The sequence below is a fragment of the Homalodisca vitripennis genome, chromosome 2 (assembly GCF_021130785.1).
Source record: "Homalodisca vitripennis isolate AUS2020 chromosome 2, UT_GWSS_2.1, whole genome shotgun sequence".
Taxonomy (NCBI): Eukaryota; Metazoa; Arthropoda; class Insecta; order Hemiptera; family Cicadellidae; genus Homalodisca; species Homalodisca vitripennis.
In genome coordinates, this window is record NC_060208.1 from 80,079,893 (window position 1) to 80,096,376 (window position 16,484).

The 16,484-nt window shown below is 31.6% G+C and overlaps 1 protein-coding gene across 2 annotated transcripts in view; it reads left to right on the plus strand.

Annotated features, from left to right (window-relative positions):
• The window catches only part of LOC124354239 (kinesin-like protein KIF20B), a 77,090-nt gene that overhangs the window by 2,130 nt on the left and 58,476 nt on the right, over positions 1 to 16,484 (plus strand). For both annotated transcript variants that reach the window (XM_046804547.1, XM_046804549.1), the window contains exons 2-9: positions 103 to 291; positions 762 to 862; positions 3,409 to 3,563; positions 5,984 to 6,177; positions 7,871 to 7,934; positions 14,350 to 14,565; positions 15,630 to 15,813; positions 16,091 to 16,219. In XM_046804547.1, the coding sequence (XP_046660503.1) occupies positions 807 to 862; positions 3,409 to 3,563; positions 5,984 to 6,177; positions 7,871 to 7,934; positions 14,350 to 14,565; positions 15,630 to 15,813; positions 16,091 to 16,219 (998 nt within the window). In that variant the 5' untranslated portion in view covers positions 103 to 291; positions 762 to 806. The remainder of the gene's footprint in view (positions 1 to 102; positions 292 to 761; positions 863 to 3,408; positions 3,564 to 5,983; positions 6,178 to 7,870; positions 7,935 to 14,349; positions 14,566 to 15,629; positions 15,814 to 16,090; positions 16,220 to 16,484) is intronic.

The following is a 16,484-nucleotide window of genomic DNA, read 5'->3' on the forward strand; positions in this document are numbered from 1 at the left end:
GGGAGGGACAGCACAACTCAACATGTCTACATAGTGAATATAATACAGCTGATTTTAGGAATATGCTGCCAATCTTTAATTGTATTTGGGGATATGTTTCAGATAATATGTCATATATTGACACTGATCACCTATATAATAGACCAGCATTCAAATTCCGCGGTAGAATGATGACCGCAAGACACTTTGGCGGAAAAAAACCTTTTTAGTAATTATGAAGAAGAAACAGTAGCTCCAAGTGAGGACGCAATTAAAGTGTTCTTAAGAGTTAAGCCTTCAAACAGTACAAATGTGAGTATTTTGGGTGAGATTGTTATTTGTTACTATTGAGTATTTACAATTTATATATTTTACATCATTCAAGTGTAAATAAAAATTTGTTTCATGGCTTAGGCATGGATTAAAGTAGTAGGCAGTCCAAAAGCATTAATAATTTTTGTAAAACGGCCTCATTTAACTTGGCAACTTGGGGAGTCTGATAATGAATCTTCTATTGTATGAATATAAAATTATAGCAAAATATAAATTTATATCTTAAAACAATTTAAGAAAACTATAAGTCAGATATCAATAAAAGGGTGTCTATGTAAAAATAGAGACTTATTTAGTGTTAAGATTACTTTATTTTTTGTTCCCTGAAACATCATTAGATGATTTAAAGCAATTAAAAAGGTTTGTATTATTGTACATAAAAACAAGTTGTGTATATGTTCCTTGGAAGTTGAGTTTTGTTGCATAATGGTTTAATTTTTCTTCCTTAGGACAATGTGATTAAAATACTAGATTCGAAAACAGTGCTGTTTAAGATGCCTCCTGAATTCACACAGAGCAGGAAAAAACTGAATATGCCTGTTGAATACAAGTAAGTCAATTTAAAAAATCTTTTATATGTTTAATTATAAATATTTATGTAACTCTGTGTAAGACATTGATTCTAACTAATAGTAAAGACTCTTTGTTTTTACAGTATGATCTGTTGATATGTGATCACAACTACCATCTGAAGTACTGGAAAAATCTAGGAGGACGTGTCATGGAGTTTAGGTTTTTAAGGGATTATACTGGCTCTAATCCATAGTTAAATGGCTTAATTGTGGGTTGACAAGTAAAATTAACTTAATTTTTTCCCATAAGAACATTGTTAAACTTCACATACTTAAGCCCTTATTTTTGGTAGTAGAGTTATGGTTGATGTCTCATTTAAAAACATTTGTTTTAGTATGCATCCAAAGACTTGTTTTTCTAGTAATGTGTATACTTTTTGAATATCTAAAAAATTATAAAATTTAAAAATTGTGAAGACTTTTATATCCAATAGCTTACAAATATCAATAAATCCAAGCTAGTTTTTAAGATTTTTAAAATTCGTATCTTTAATAATCTGTGGGGTTACTACCCAACATTCTGCATTTTACTATAGACTGAATTATTTTTGCATAATTACTTATTTTTCACATTATTTTAAATAATATAAATTGAGTTATAATATAAGATATATACATTTATATAAAATTTAATTTCTTCGTTGTCTAGTTAATGACAGTTACAAAATGCTCGGTAAAGGGGTTTGAATACAAAAAGAAATATCTGGGAGAGTATTATTTTTTTTACTTAAGTAATGTATTCATATGTACATTAATATCTTGATGTTTAGCATGATGACTGGGAGGTGAGAGAGTTATAATTTTACAATCATTTAATTTCATTAAGGTTTTGAAGATAAAAGTTCCTCTGAAAGCTCTTTTGGTCATTCAAGATATTTGTGGGGTCTGTTTTAATTGCTGTTTTAGAACATGTTGAGCTTCCCGATTTTGGAAACCATTAATTACTTGTATACACCTAACACCACCAAGTATGTCTAGTTTTATTTATTTTGAATGTTTTCTCATTCTCCAATATTAGTTTGTATTTTGAAATAATCAATGGTCCAAATATGAATGATCAGATATAAGGCAAGTCTTTCTCTAAGGATTCCCTATTAAGATGATTTGAATAAATATAAACAGTATTAGATAACCACATTCTCAGGATTATTGAGATGATTGCATTATTTAATATCAACTTAATAATTTAGAAACTTTCATTATGAAAAACATATTAGCTACAACTAGAGCTGCATTTGTTGCTGTGTTAAGTTTATGTGAAATGAGACCTATTATAACTTAAGTTAAATAACTAATCACCATAATCTAAAATATAATTAACTTCATGATTGCGATGTTATACAAAAAGGGTAAAAGGTTGTCTTATTTCACCAGTTAGGGCTAAGAAGCTCTCTCTGACTGTTGACAGCAAAGTAAAAAGTCTTGTTTTCACCTAGAAGTAAAACATAAAAATATTTATTATGTTTAGTTATAAAAACTCTTTGAGTATGTTATCTTGACTTATAATTAATTTTGTAAATTGTAATATATTAATGAATTCTAGATTTATGGAATGAAACAATAACTTAGCAGTAATTTGAATTTCAGTTATTTTGTGCAGTGAGCCTTCTAACGATGAAAAAACTTTATAATAAAAATACCTTATTCTTATGTTTTTTAGGGTGCTTAATCCAAATATTTATTTTAAAAGCTGAATCACTCAACATTTTTCTTATTTTATGGTTGAATGTATTAAATAAATTAAGTGTATATTAAGATTTTTAAAGAACTAAAACGCTTTTGTATATTTAAAATATAATTTTTAAAAAGCAGGAGTAGATAACGGTAGCACTCCTGATACACATTTTCTGGCCAGCAAAGGTTGATTCTATTTTTCTGTTAACAGCTGATGTTTTATTTATTTTTAACCTAAAAAAGTGTAAAAAAATAGAATATTTGATGAACCTAGAAGTTCATTTATTGAACAGTCGTCTTGATTACTTCCCGGAAAATTTGGGAGATGTCAGTGAGTGTTTTCACCAGGACATTAAATTGATGGAAAACCGCTACCAACATAATGGGAAACTACTGTTGGTCACTTCATCGAGAAGTCCAACAAGTAAAAAAAAAAAACTCCTCATAAAAAAAACTACACAAGAAGTTTCAAATAAAAAATAGAAAAAAGTATAAACCAATTCCAGCTGACTAGTAAAATCGGTAATACAAGATTATATCACTGTTATAAGGAGAGCCAATTGTAAATATATGCTTATGATGTAACACAGTGCTTCATTAATTAATTTCACCATATACTGTGTACAGAGATTTTGTACTATATAATTAAAAAAAAGGATTCTCAAAAAAAGTTATAAAAAAATTAAGGCCAGATTTGGATTCAGCTTTTTTTTAAATTAAAAAAAGTTTAAAACAATTTTTGTGGTTGTCTGTAATTGTTTCGCACGCAACATTATAATCTAAAAGTGCGCTTGAATATTCTATTACAAATGTCTAGATTGTTGTTTGTTTATTTTCATTATTTACCTAGGTACACATTCACAAACATCTTCCAACCAGACGTAACTCAAAATGAAATATTTGCTGGATGTGTGGCACCATTAATTAAAGATCTCTTTGCTGGTCAACACTGTCTTCTGTTCACTTATGGCACCACCAATGCAGGAAAGACCTTCACAGTACTCGGTAAGGAAGTGTGCAGCTTATTAAACATTACTCTATAAATGGATTGATAAAAGCCTCAGTGTTATTATTTAAAAATTATAAGTTATCGCAACAATTCCTGTCTGTTCATTTTTCAGAATTTGGAGTACTTTTATTGTTTTTCAATCAGGACAAGAAGATGAGGAAAGCACTCATTTGACTTAGTCCTAAAAGAACCTTCAACTATGCTGCTTCCGGAGTTACAGGATGTTAAGGTTTGGGGTAGGAACCGTCTCCTGCCGCATCCCATAAGAAGGGATAACAGATACTATCTCAGTCATGTCAGTTTGGAAGAGCGGGAGGTTAGCTCTATTCGTGCCTTTTCAGTCAAAGCGGGCAGGGGAGACTGGAGGAGACAATAATCCCTCATGTTTAGGCTTGAAAAAAGCCTTTGACAATAAGGGAGCCTACCCATCATCATCATCTTTATTCATCATTAAGCATTATACATGCAATAGATGTTGTCAAAATTTGTAATAAATAAATAATACATTGAATTATGTGTTATGTCATAATTATTTACAATGTAAAATTAGAGAATATCTTATTAAAACCATATGCAATACCTTTAACAGCAATGACAATTTATAATGACTTAAGGCTTATATACAGCTAAACAAAAAAATGCAACAACTTATAATAAACGTTAAAACGTCATAACAATCTTTCCAAAATATAACATTAAAATAAATAATAAGATATATGACAGGATAAAATAACATGAAAGGTTAAAACTAAAGAAAATAGATACTTTAAAACTTAGTTAAATCAACAAGTGTGTAACTTAATTTATAAGAGAGATTAAATAGGTGATAGATAACAAGTACTAAAATAAATAAATCAACACAATACACAACAAAAATGCTTCAAACTAACAAAGAAACAAGTCTGACACAGGTAAATTTAAAATTCATGCGTACTGTTAAAAGGATTAAAAACCAACCACTTATCAATTTTACTCTTAAAATTGAGTTTTGTTTTTATTGCCACAGGCAATCTATTGTAGAGACTCAACTTAAGCCCATTATGATGTGGCTGGCCTTGACTTTTTCCATTATAGTGAAAGGAATATCCAGTAAACTACAATTGTGAGTATTCAATGAATGTATTAGAGTTCTACATTGATAAGATTCTTTTGTCCAATAAATATATAACAATAAATTAAATATATATAAATTAATAACTTTTCAGATTTAATAAATAAAGGTTTACAATGTGAATTGTGCTCAGCTTCGTTGATAATCCATAGTGCTTTTTTGTATCAACAGAAGATCAGCCACTTTTCCTGAACTTCCCCAGAAAATTATACCATTGCTCAATATAGATTGGAAAAGAGACAGCACACAATCACTTAGTCTTCTCGATAGAAATATAATTCAACACTCCAACTTCAACAGACATTGTCAGCAGTAAACTAGATCTATCAATCAATCATTTTTACCTAAACATTTGTGGTTAATGATGTTCCATTCCTGGACATCCATCCATCTGGTTGCCCGGATGTGAGTGACACATTGGTTTTTGCTGTACCGAGTACAGGAACTATAAATCAGCCAGATGTAAACCTTCCTGAGGGACTGTCAATACTTATGAACTTAAATTTATTTCAGATACACAATGTGATTGTTGTAAATGTGTGATTTGTAGCACTGAAAGAGCTAGTTTCCACAAGTTTACAGATGTCAGATTCAGAGTCTGGAGATCTGAGCTAAAGATATCACGTTCTTCAAATCCGTTTTTGGATCATAGAACTTTTTATCAATATCACCTTGTACTGTAGTCCTACATAAAAATGGAAACAGTAAGGCAAAAGAAGGAAACAGAGACTTCAAAATAAGCATAATAGAAAGATTATAGAGACTACTTATTTTTACAGAGTGACTTAATCTTACTCTTAATCATTTAGGTTTTCCAGCTCATAACATGTCCAAACATTATTAACATAATAACATTCTTGGAAATGTTTGGCCACACAGTGGACTACAATTTTCAGTCAACTGGTATTACATTGGTGCAGTTGATTTTGGGTTTGGAAAATACTCTTTTATGTTATAACACGGTCCTTAAAGTAACGAACCTTGAATACAGAAAAAGTAAAATGTGTTTTTGATTACTTCACACAAAATTACAAATATTTAAAGTATGACATGAAGGCAGTTTAATTTTAATCTGGCCCAAATAAAAATGGCTAAAGATAAAAATGTAAAATTTTTAACACTTGTTAGTAAAACTCCATGAGGGAGAGTCATATTGTAGAGGGAATGAAAGCATACCTATTAATAATAAGGAATATCTTATACTTCTAGATATCCTTGGGCTCTAGGACACTAGGTGCATAAGTTGACCATATTAAAGCTCATACTAGATAAACATGGCTCTATAAAGATTGTTTATCATTACAGGCACTGGGGACAAGCCGGGCATCCTGCCTCGTACTCTGACAACAGTGTTCAAGACTATTAAAGGGAAAGAGTACAACAATGACAGAATTAGACCACACATGTTCAATTCTGCCTGGGAAGTGACAGATTCTACACTTATGGAGGAACTGAGCTTCAAGCAAAACATTCTGACTTGGAGTCACGATAAAACACAAGTAAGTTAGAGGTAAATCGTAGCAACTGGAACTGTTTTGGAACCATAACAGAGCGACCGTTGTAACGTATTTCTGCCATTGGATTCTGGACTGGTATTGGTAATGAATTGTGAACTGGAATGATAACTATGTGTTGCATCGAGTCCAGACAGGTCATATTTTTATTCTTGCCTTTTCACTTCTCCCTTCTCTTTGGTATTGTTTGGGAATTTACTTGTATTCACTACTTTTTTTTAAACCTGTAACAATGTTTGATAGCTTTTGTTTATCAACCAAAAGGTCAGTGAGGACAAATCTAAAGAGAGACTTAAGTTGAAGTGTAGCTTTTCAATTAACACACTTAACATGTAATAAATTATGGCATTTTGCTGTAGTTGATTAAAATACCAATAAAAATAAACCCATACAAAGAAAAGCGTTTGTATGTAACCATGTTATTTGTAAAGTGTAACTGCCTTTGAATTATGAATAACAACAAACATTTACTATCACCTGTTTAAATATGTATACATCAATATGTATGCATATATATATAATTCTGAACTTTAACGGGTGATTTAAAACACATTTACTTTATGCTTATTAATCAAGATAAGAATCTCGATGTAAAATTGCAGTACAATCAGTTTAGTAGTTAGGTGATGGAGTAACACAAACCCATAATGGATATGTACCCACAAAACATCAATGAAAGAATGGTATTGGTTTTGATTGCTTTTTTACGTGACACACAACATTGAATTTGCTTCCCTGACTGTCATAAAATGGTACATTTATTATGTTATTAATTCCACATTACAGGGTTATCTTTATATAAGTACAATAAATAGTCAACTAAAAAGAGTTTTAGTTAACTACTGTACAGTACATTTATGTATTTCTATACAACGATATGGTGTGAGGTTATGATAACTTGTACTTTTCTATGTTTTACTATTTTTCAACCTGAAATACTTACTCTAAAATTCTAATTTAGCATTGTTTATGAAAACTCCAACAAATGTTTGTAAATCTTTACTATTTTTACATTATTCTTCTTTTAACAGGTGGCCTGTTGTCAAAATTCCCAAATGTTAAAGCCCTATAACGTACCATAAAAGTATGAAATAAACATGAATGAAGAATAAGCTTGCTCATCCTTAAACCAGGCAACATTCCATTTCAGTGTGTTTATTGTGTATGCAGTCCAATGTAGTTCTAAACTTTAAAGGCACACAACTGGTGATTTCACAGAACGGTTGAGATCCGGTCGTGTTTGATGCTAGTTTATTTTTTCAAAGCATCTACCCTTTCTTCATTTCCCACAATCCCCTCAAGGTTTAGAATAGTGGTTGTTGTTGTTTCTGGTGAGAGAAGAAAACCCTGATAACAATTTGAATTCCAGTTTAGTTTTTAGCTGGACTCGAGTCCAGTGACTAGAGAGCTGCCTGACTTTCAGTGAAAATATTGATTGTCTTACTCTTACGTAACGGCAGTGACCTCTACTTAGAAAACTGTAGAGCAAAGACCCTTCACTACTAAAATCCTTCATGGCATTTTTACATTAAATTTTTCATATGGAATAAACAAAAGGTAGCTTAAATGTAACGTCACCAGCTAAAAGAGTTGTTTTTGAAATTTTTGAATTGAAGTAATATTTTTTATGTTTATAATCAGCTTTCTAATTTACTAATGTAATATACTTTTTTTGCAGTCTGATTCAAGCCACCTGGGTAAAACAAATGCAACTGCTTACACTACTACAGATGAAATTATTGGTAAGTGTCTGTCTTCTATGTTTTGATTTTCCTATTTTATAGCCGTAAAATGTTATGCAATATTTAGATTAAAATTTATATATATATATATATATTTATATATACAGTGATATTAATTTGTTGTAATGAAGATAATTACCATAGTACATTAAATATTTGATTAGTAAACATGTGATGAAGTTGTAAAATGAGTTCAATGGCAATGGCAAATTAACTTAGCCAAATTTTTGTACCTTTAAAAGCTATCTTATTTTAAATTGTATTACATATTATTGATATTGTGTATAAATGATATAAAAAATGTATCAACCCCTCCATAGACAAATTTGACTGAGAGTACTAACAGATGACAGTACATGACATATTCTGAATGGTGTGTCATCTTTGTTTATGGTTCTTTGATTTAGTTTTAAATTTTTGAGTAAAGTGTCAAATTTGCAATAAACTTCGTAATTTAACTGGCGGTAATTTTTTGCTCATATGGCAGGCAGCTTTTCAGTGTTTTTTATCTTTACTTTAAAATACTATAAACCTATATGTGTAATGCATTATTTTTCTCAGAAAAATGTGGAAATAACTTTTGTGTAAAAAAATTATGCATAAACCATTAAAAACATGACTACACTAAACTTAATTTTTAAATTAAAATATATTATATTCACAAATAGTACACAAAAGGCTAAATTTAAGTACAACTATTTTAACAAAGATAAAAAATACTCTTTTAATAAACTCGTTTTAAGTAATTATCTCATGAAATAAATATCTTATGTGACTAAATCTAAAGACAAAAAAAAAAAAAAAAAAAAAAAAAAAAAAAAAACAGACATCTGCTTCAAAATGGCTAGATGAACAGATCATTCTGCAAGTTTATGATGTCACTGTGACATCCTGTTGCCGAAAACAGCAAAACAAGATTTACCATTGAAATCAGCAATTCTTTCTGTTTGAAATGGTATATAAATAGTGGTGATAGTGTTGAGTTATGAACTACTACATGAACTATCAAAATGGGTGTGTGTCGGATGAATATTATGGTTTAAATTGCTACTCCTGATCGATTCAGACCTATATTATAATGTCGGTTGCTGGTTTCTGGTGTTAATATTAGTGGCTACTCCTGATTGATTCAGACCTACATTATAATGTCGGTTGCTGGTTCTAGGGTTAATATTAGTTGCTACTCCTGATTGATTCAGACCTACATTATAATGTCGGTTGCTGGTTCTAGGGTTAATATTAGTTGCTACTCCTGATTGATTCAGACCTACATTATAATGTCGGTTGCTAGCTCTGGGGTTAATATTAGTTGCTACTCCTGATTGATTCAGACCTTACATTATAATGTCGGTTGCTGGTTCTGGGGTTAATATTAGTTGCTACTCCTGATTGATTCAGACCTACATTATAATGTCGGTTGCTAGTTCTGGGGTTAATATTAGTTGCTACTCCTGATTGATTCAGACCTACATTATAATGTCGGTTGCTGGTTCTGGGGTTAATATTAGTTGCTACTCCTGATTGATTCAGACCTACATTATAATGTCGGTTGCTAGTTCTGGGGTTAATATTAGTTGCTACTCCTGATTGATTCAGACCTACATTATAATGTCGGTTGCTGGTTCTGGGGTTAATATTAGTTGCTACTCCTGATTGATTCAGACCTACATTATAATGTCGGTTGCTGGTTCTAGGGTTTAATATTAGTTGCTACTCCTGATTGATTCAGACCTACATTATAATGTCGGTTGCTAGTTCTGGGGTTAATATTAGTTGCTACTCCTGATTGATTCAGACCTACATTATAATGTCGGTTGCTGGTTCTGGGGTTAATATTAGTTGCTACTCCTGATTGATTCAGACCTACATTATAATGTCGGTTGCTAGTTCTGGGGTTAATATTAGTTGCTACTCCTGATTGATTCAGACCTACATTATAATGTCGGTTGCTGGGTCTCTGGGGTTAATATTAGTTGCTACTCCTGATTGATTCAGACCTACATTATAATGTCGGCTGCTAGTTCTGGGGTTAATATTAGTTGCTACTCCTGATTGATTCAGACCTACATTATAATGTCGGCTGCTAGTTCTGGGGTTAATATTAGTTGCTACTCCTGATTGATTCAGACCTACATTATAATGTCGGCTGCTAGTTCTGGGGTTAATATTAGTTGCTACTCCTGATTGATTCAGACCTACATTATAATGTCGGTTGCTGGTTCTGGGGTTAATATTAGTTGCTACTCCTGATTGATTCAGACCTACATTATAATGTCGGTTGCTGGTTCTGGGGTTAATATTAGTTGCTACTCCTGATTGATTCAGACCTACATTATAATGTCGGCTGCTGGTTCTAGGGTTAATATTAGTTGCTACTCCTGATTGATTCAGACCTACATTATAATGTCGGTTGCTGGTTTCTGGGGTTAATATTAGTTGCTACTCCTGATTGATTCAGACCTACATTATAATGTCGGCTGCTGGTTCTGGGGTTAATATTAGTTGCTACTCCTGATTGATTCAGACCTACATTATAATTGTCGGGTGCTGGTTCTGAGGTTAATATTAGTCGCTACTCCTGATTGATTCAGACCTACATTATAATGTCGGTCGCTAGTTCTAGTGTTAATATTAGTAAATAGCGAACACAGTAATTAATTACTCAGGTAACACTCACTGTCTTGTCAGGAGAAAGCTCAAAATGTACTTAAACAGAAATTTGTAACTAGTAAAATGAAATACCAAATAGGAAAATCAGTATATCCTTGACACATGTCTAACAATTATTATCCCTTTGTTCACATTTGCAAAAAGCACTACCATGAGAAGTTTTCTAACCTTCAACACAAAATTGAGTGTTACTTTTCGGCGCATAAGAAATGGATAAATAATTTTGTATGGAATTGATTTAGTATCATGAAGATACAAGAGATGTGTTCACTAGTAGTTTGTTGACTCTGCTGGATCTTAAAGATAACACAAAATAACTTTATAATCAATAACTTCATTATATTTGTTTGTTTTCACTGCTGCTTCCTCCAAGGTTTTATTGGAGTTATCCTTCAGGAAAACGTATGTATTAAACTAACTCCATCATATTAATTGTTCCACGGGTTTAAAATATATGCCAAAAGGAGGTGAAAGTCATCAACTTAGTTGTGTGATTTTATAAACTTCAAGTCCTCAAGTCTCCTCAAACTAGGAAAAATGTTGGTTGAAATAAATTTAAAGTATTTTAGATATTGATATTATTTATTACTAAATGAATACTTATATTATAGAATAGTATAAATACAGAGACAACAGATCTTAATAAAATTATTCTGAAAATTAAAATATTTGATCTGTTTGACTTAAATTTTACCACATATTTTTCAATATTTCAGTGTAACAAATTAAAACATATCCCTAGCGACATTGTTCAAGAACAAGTTTTTTTATTTTGCTGAAGCTGTAATATTATTGGAAAACTATATAAATTCAGTTTTATATATATATATATATATATATATATATATATATATATATATTCAGTTAATCAAAGTTCTTTGGATATTTACTTTAGTAAACCTATACACAAAAATTAAAAAGGAGACTTCACCTTTTTACTTCAAAACCTAAAATTAAAAAAAATATATATACTTTTTGATTCTTATAGTAGTGTTAGTTAATTTTTTTGCTGTTCAAATAAAGTCAGCACAACACATGTCTAAATTTAAGGTTATTAGTAGTTATGCTCTAATTAAGTCATCAGTACAGTGATTGATAACATTTGTTCATGTTAGATACATACTTGAAAACACTCTTTCAGCATAAGCATTTGGTTGTGGAATGCTTAAGGCACAACACAGTGAATCGCAATTGAGGCAACTTCTCTTCTTCCACGTTATGGAATACGCTTATCCATTTCTGTTCAACAGTAAAGTCACTATAACGGGTAAGATAGGTTTGATTACACTAAACTCATTAAATAGCTCACAGAGAGAAATATTTTTGTCAATTCCCATGGAAGCGGCCGCTTCGATACTTCATTGTATGAAATCCCTCTTCTCAAGGACAGCGGTGAGATCTTTTGTAGTGTTTTCTCCATTGAATTCCAAGTGCTTCTCTACATACAAAATTGCACTACCATAATATTTCTGTCAGCAATAGCTTCATTGTAAACATGTTCATCAGCATGATTTCTTGAAAGTCTCATGTGAGCTCCAAAAAACGTTTCCGTATTGTCTTGAGCACAGGATGCTTTGTACAGTTTCCATAATTCTGAATAATTCAGTTGCTGTGGTGCTGGTGCTTTGCAATACCACGTTTGGCTTTACAAAAACGGAACAGATGGTACAAAAATGCAAGTACAAAGCATTTGGACAATCTTCCCCTAGACTTACAAAATATGCCATTATTGCTGGGAACACCTTCAAAATCTTGTCAATGGCTGGTCCAAATGAGAATCATCTCATAGGAACATGTTTATTTAATTCCTTCCACCCAATTTCAGCTTGCTCAACAAACTTTTAATTCTTCTCAGCACAGTGGAGAACAATGAAAATTGTTGTAAATTTTCAGTACACCTTCAATATTGATATCAAGTTTTCGCGTAGCATATTTGAATGTATTGTTCATTACATGAGCAAAACAGCCGATTTTCACAAGGTTTAGATTTTTTCTTTAAGCCAAGTGTATGCTAACCGATTAATTCCAAAGATAGCATTTGTGTTATCAACAATGAATCATACATGTTTGCAATATCAAAATAAAATTTTCAGTGTGTTCAAAATGTTCTCGCATATTGCATTCAATGTTTCTTAAAAAACATTTAAAAAAGTCAAGAAGTTTTTGCAGCCCCTTTCAATAGAAAAAATGCTGCACACAATTAGGGTACATTTTTCTGTTATCTTTGTTAGATGTATCGGTCATTATACTAAAGTACATGTCATTATTTTTTTCTAAGGTAGAAGATTTTTAAAAATCTAGGAAAACTTCTTTGGCCAGAGGCCCAAATACTTTACAACAGATTCACATTTTGTCTTTCCACAGTTGATTTTTTAACAAAATTATAATCAGTAAATAGTTGCGGCAAAAGTTTATTGCTACAATCAATTAAGTTATATGAAACATCATGTTTTTGGAAAGGAAATGTTGTAGCTAATTCAGCAAAGGTAATTTTATAACTTTACAGGCTGTTTAGCTTTAGGAAGAAGTTTTGAAGTACAGCATTTAATTTTCCAGCAGTTATCTTCCTCTTATGCTCTACACCAGCATCATGATGCTTAACATCAGTAATTCTGCCACGTGAAATTGAAAAATCTTTGTTACAAACTTTATACCTAGCATAGACATCACTGACCCCTTTTGACAGTCACCCAAAAATTTTCAACCATTTAGCTCAAAAGTTACACAATGGATAAGAAATACCTTCTTTGCCAGGGATTTCGGTGTTTATTGTTTTTACTGATGTCATCCTCTGAATCAGTGTCTTTATTAGGATCCATGATTTGTGTAAACAAATACTTAACAACTAAAATGAATATCGCACACTGGACAGAAGTAAACACGATAGTGCGCCAATACAATAGTGAAGCTGAAGATGTCATCTCTGACACTGATAGGTTGCTGTTTGTCAATATAGCCTAGTTAGATAGTCGTAGCCACTCGCTCACATGAGCGCCACTAGTGTTCATATTTACTCCCTCTATGAAACAGGTCGTTTCAGCGTTGCCATAATTAAAACCATTATATTCATAATCCACTAAATTATTAACTCAAAACAATTATAAAAAAATGCCTAAGAAAATTTGTGTATTATTTACTTTACTGTTCCTTGACAAATTAAAAGATAAATCTCCTGCTCTTTTTGTTAAGTATTGGAAAACCTGTTTCATTAAATAATCATTAGATCTATGTTCAGTTAGTGTAGACTTGTACATCACAATGGGTAAAGAGATAATAATGAATTCTGAAAATGAGTTTCATCGATAATTATATAAGTTAAATTTTATGGAGGAGAATTTTCCAACAGTTTATTCGGGGATAATAATAGTTTTTATTGGAACTTATGATTCCAATATAATTTAGAAAGTTAGAGTGATTTTAATAGGTGTATATTCAGTGATTAGAATTAATAATTAATTTATAGTAGATTTTAAATCGAAAACACTCTTGGGAATACTCTTCCAGTGTAAACTCCAGCCCAGTAATAATCCTCAGTGGACTTATTTTGTTAGTTTTTTACATTTTTATTCATTGTATGACATGTTATTAGCCTATATAACAAGACAGCTTGTAAAACAAGGACATTAAGAAATAATATAAGTGGCCCTAAATTTCAATATAACCCCTGAAAAAATTGTATTCCTCCATGTCAAATAAATGACTAATGGACCTGCCAGATTGAATAAATACATATGTTTGACTGCAGGTGAGTCTGTGTTCCGGGAGATGCAGAGACGATTAACCAATGACACATCTATTGTGGAACACGACTCCGAGCCCGAGGATAGGTTCTCTTTGTGGGTCAGCTTTGCTGAGATCTACAATGAGGCAATATTCGACCTGCTACAGCCTGTCACTATTGGGGGCAAGCGGAAACAGCTCAAATTGGCACAAGATGGGAGCCGGAACATGTATATTAAAGGTTAGTGGTAAGACAGTTTTCTGTTTGTTGACAAATATGTGTAACTGATTTGTAGTTGTAACTGATGTATACGTTTCTGATTTTGAAAAGCTTGTATTTGTGATTTATGTCTTTTTGTATGTCGGGATCAGATTACCAAATTTCAAACTGGAATCAAATCCAAATGTATTTTTAGCTGAACTGTAATCTGGCAGGATTAAGCTGTGCTCTATTCGATCCCAATTTTTTGAAATATTTCCTTTATATATATTTATTTGATTGAGAAACACTGTAATGAATTTTCACTTTTAATGAAACATACATTGTTTCAGTAGGATGCATTAGACTGTAACTAAAATAGTAAAGTAAATTGTCTCTTTTGCAAGACACAATTTCCAAAAGTAACAAAGTGTTTATGTTCTGTTTTGTACATTAGAAATTAATTAATTATTATTATTTATAAATGTATTGTTTTTTTTCATACATTCAAAGACTGGAATATTTTAGTTACCCCAAAAGGCAAAGGAATTGTAAATTTAGTAAACCCATAAGAGTCAGTTGCACTGGTGGCCATATTGATTTTAGCCCCATAAGAACAAAGTTAAGTTTCAAACACTTATTCCTTATTTTTTGTAGTATAAATATGGAAGATTTTTAATTTTAAAGATACCCTTTTATTAATATGCATCCAAACTGTAACAATATTATAACTTTAATACATATATTCTAAATATTTTCTATGTTTTGTATTTTATACACTTAGGAAGAAAAACTAAAAATCGTTTGGATGCATATTCATCATACCTTTAAAACGAGACGTCTCCTGTAACGTTGCGATAAGAAATAAAGGCATATTAGTCCATGAGGTTTAACATTGTGGTTATGGGGGAATCTCACTGTTGTTTCTCTACAGGCTCTTAAGTGAAGAAAAACCTGGAGGTCTGTGTCATAAGGACTTATTGCCATTGGTCTCCATATGAAAAACAAGAAGCAGCACAGTCTGACAAAACCCGACTGTATCGTTTACAGAATGTAATTTCTTGATGTGTGAAAGGGTTAAGGCGTATATCAACTTTGTGTTTCAGGTCTGAGGTATGTTTTCGTTCAATCAGAGGAGGAAGCATACAAGGTTTTGATGTTCGGTAAAAACAACTTGCACGTTGCTGCAACTGGAATGAATTCAAGGTCAAGCAGGTCCCACTGTATCTTTACCATCAAGCTGATGAAGTGTCCCAACGTGGAAGCGCCAGAGACAGTCACTGTGAGCAGGTCAGTTTTTTCAGTTCTTCGTCGTCAAACACTACTTATTATAACACAAAGTGATAAATACGAAAACAAAGTTGCAACTCCTTTTTCAATTCCAACTTGTCGTCAATGTTTTAAAAAGGTTCGTTATAGATGAGATGCTAAGACTCATTGAATTGTTACGTGTAATGATGTGACTTGCTTAATATTGTTAATTTCCATAGTACAGAATGTTATTTTCTTATAAGCAAAGCTGTTTTACACTCCAAAACTTGTTAAATTTTGTTTGTTGTCTATGTAGCATTTCTATTTGTGATTTGGCTGGTGCTGAAAGACAGAAAAAAACTCTTAATGCCGGTCTTCGTCTCAAGGAGTCACAAAATATCAACTGTTCCCTGCACGTCCTGAGCAGATGTTTCAATACCATCAGGTTTGTTGGAAATACTCTTTATTTTTATAATTTAATCTATGTGGCCCATGTTCGATTAGGATTGTTGTAATTTTTGTCTGTAGAATACATTTGTGTTATGGATTATAGCGATTAAACAAACTAGGAACTTAGGCTGATTTTCTATTTTACAAGTTGCTAAATGTAATGAACTTAAACTTGTATACAAAGCATAATATAAAATACCAGAATTTGATATACCACAATGTCATCCAATGTGTACATAAGTCAAATGCCACACACACTG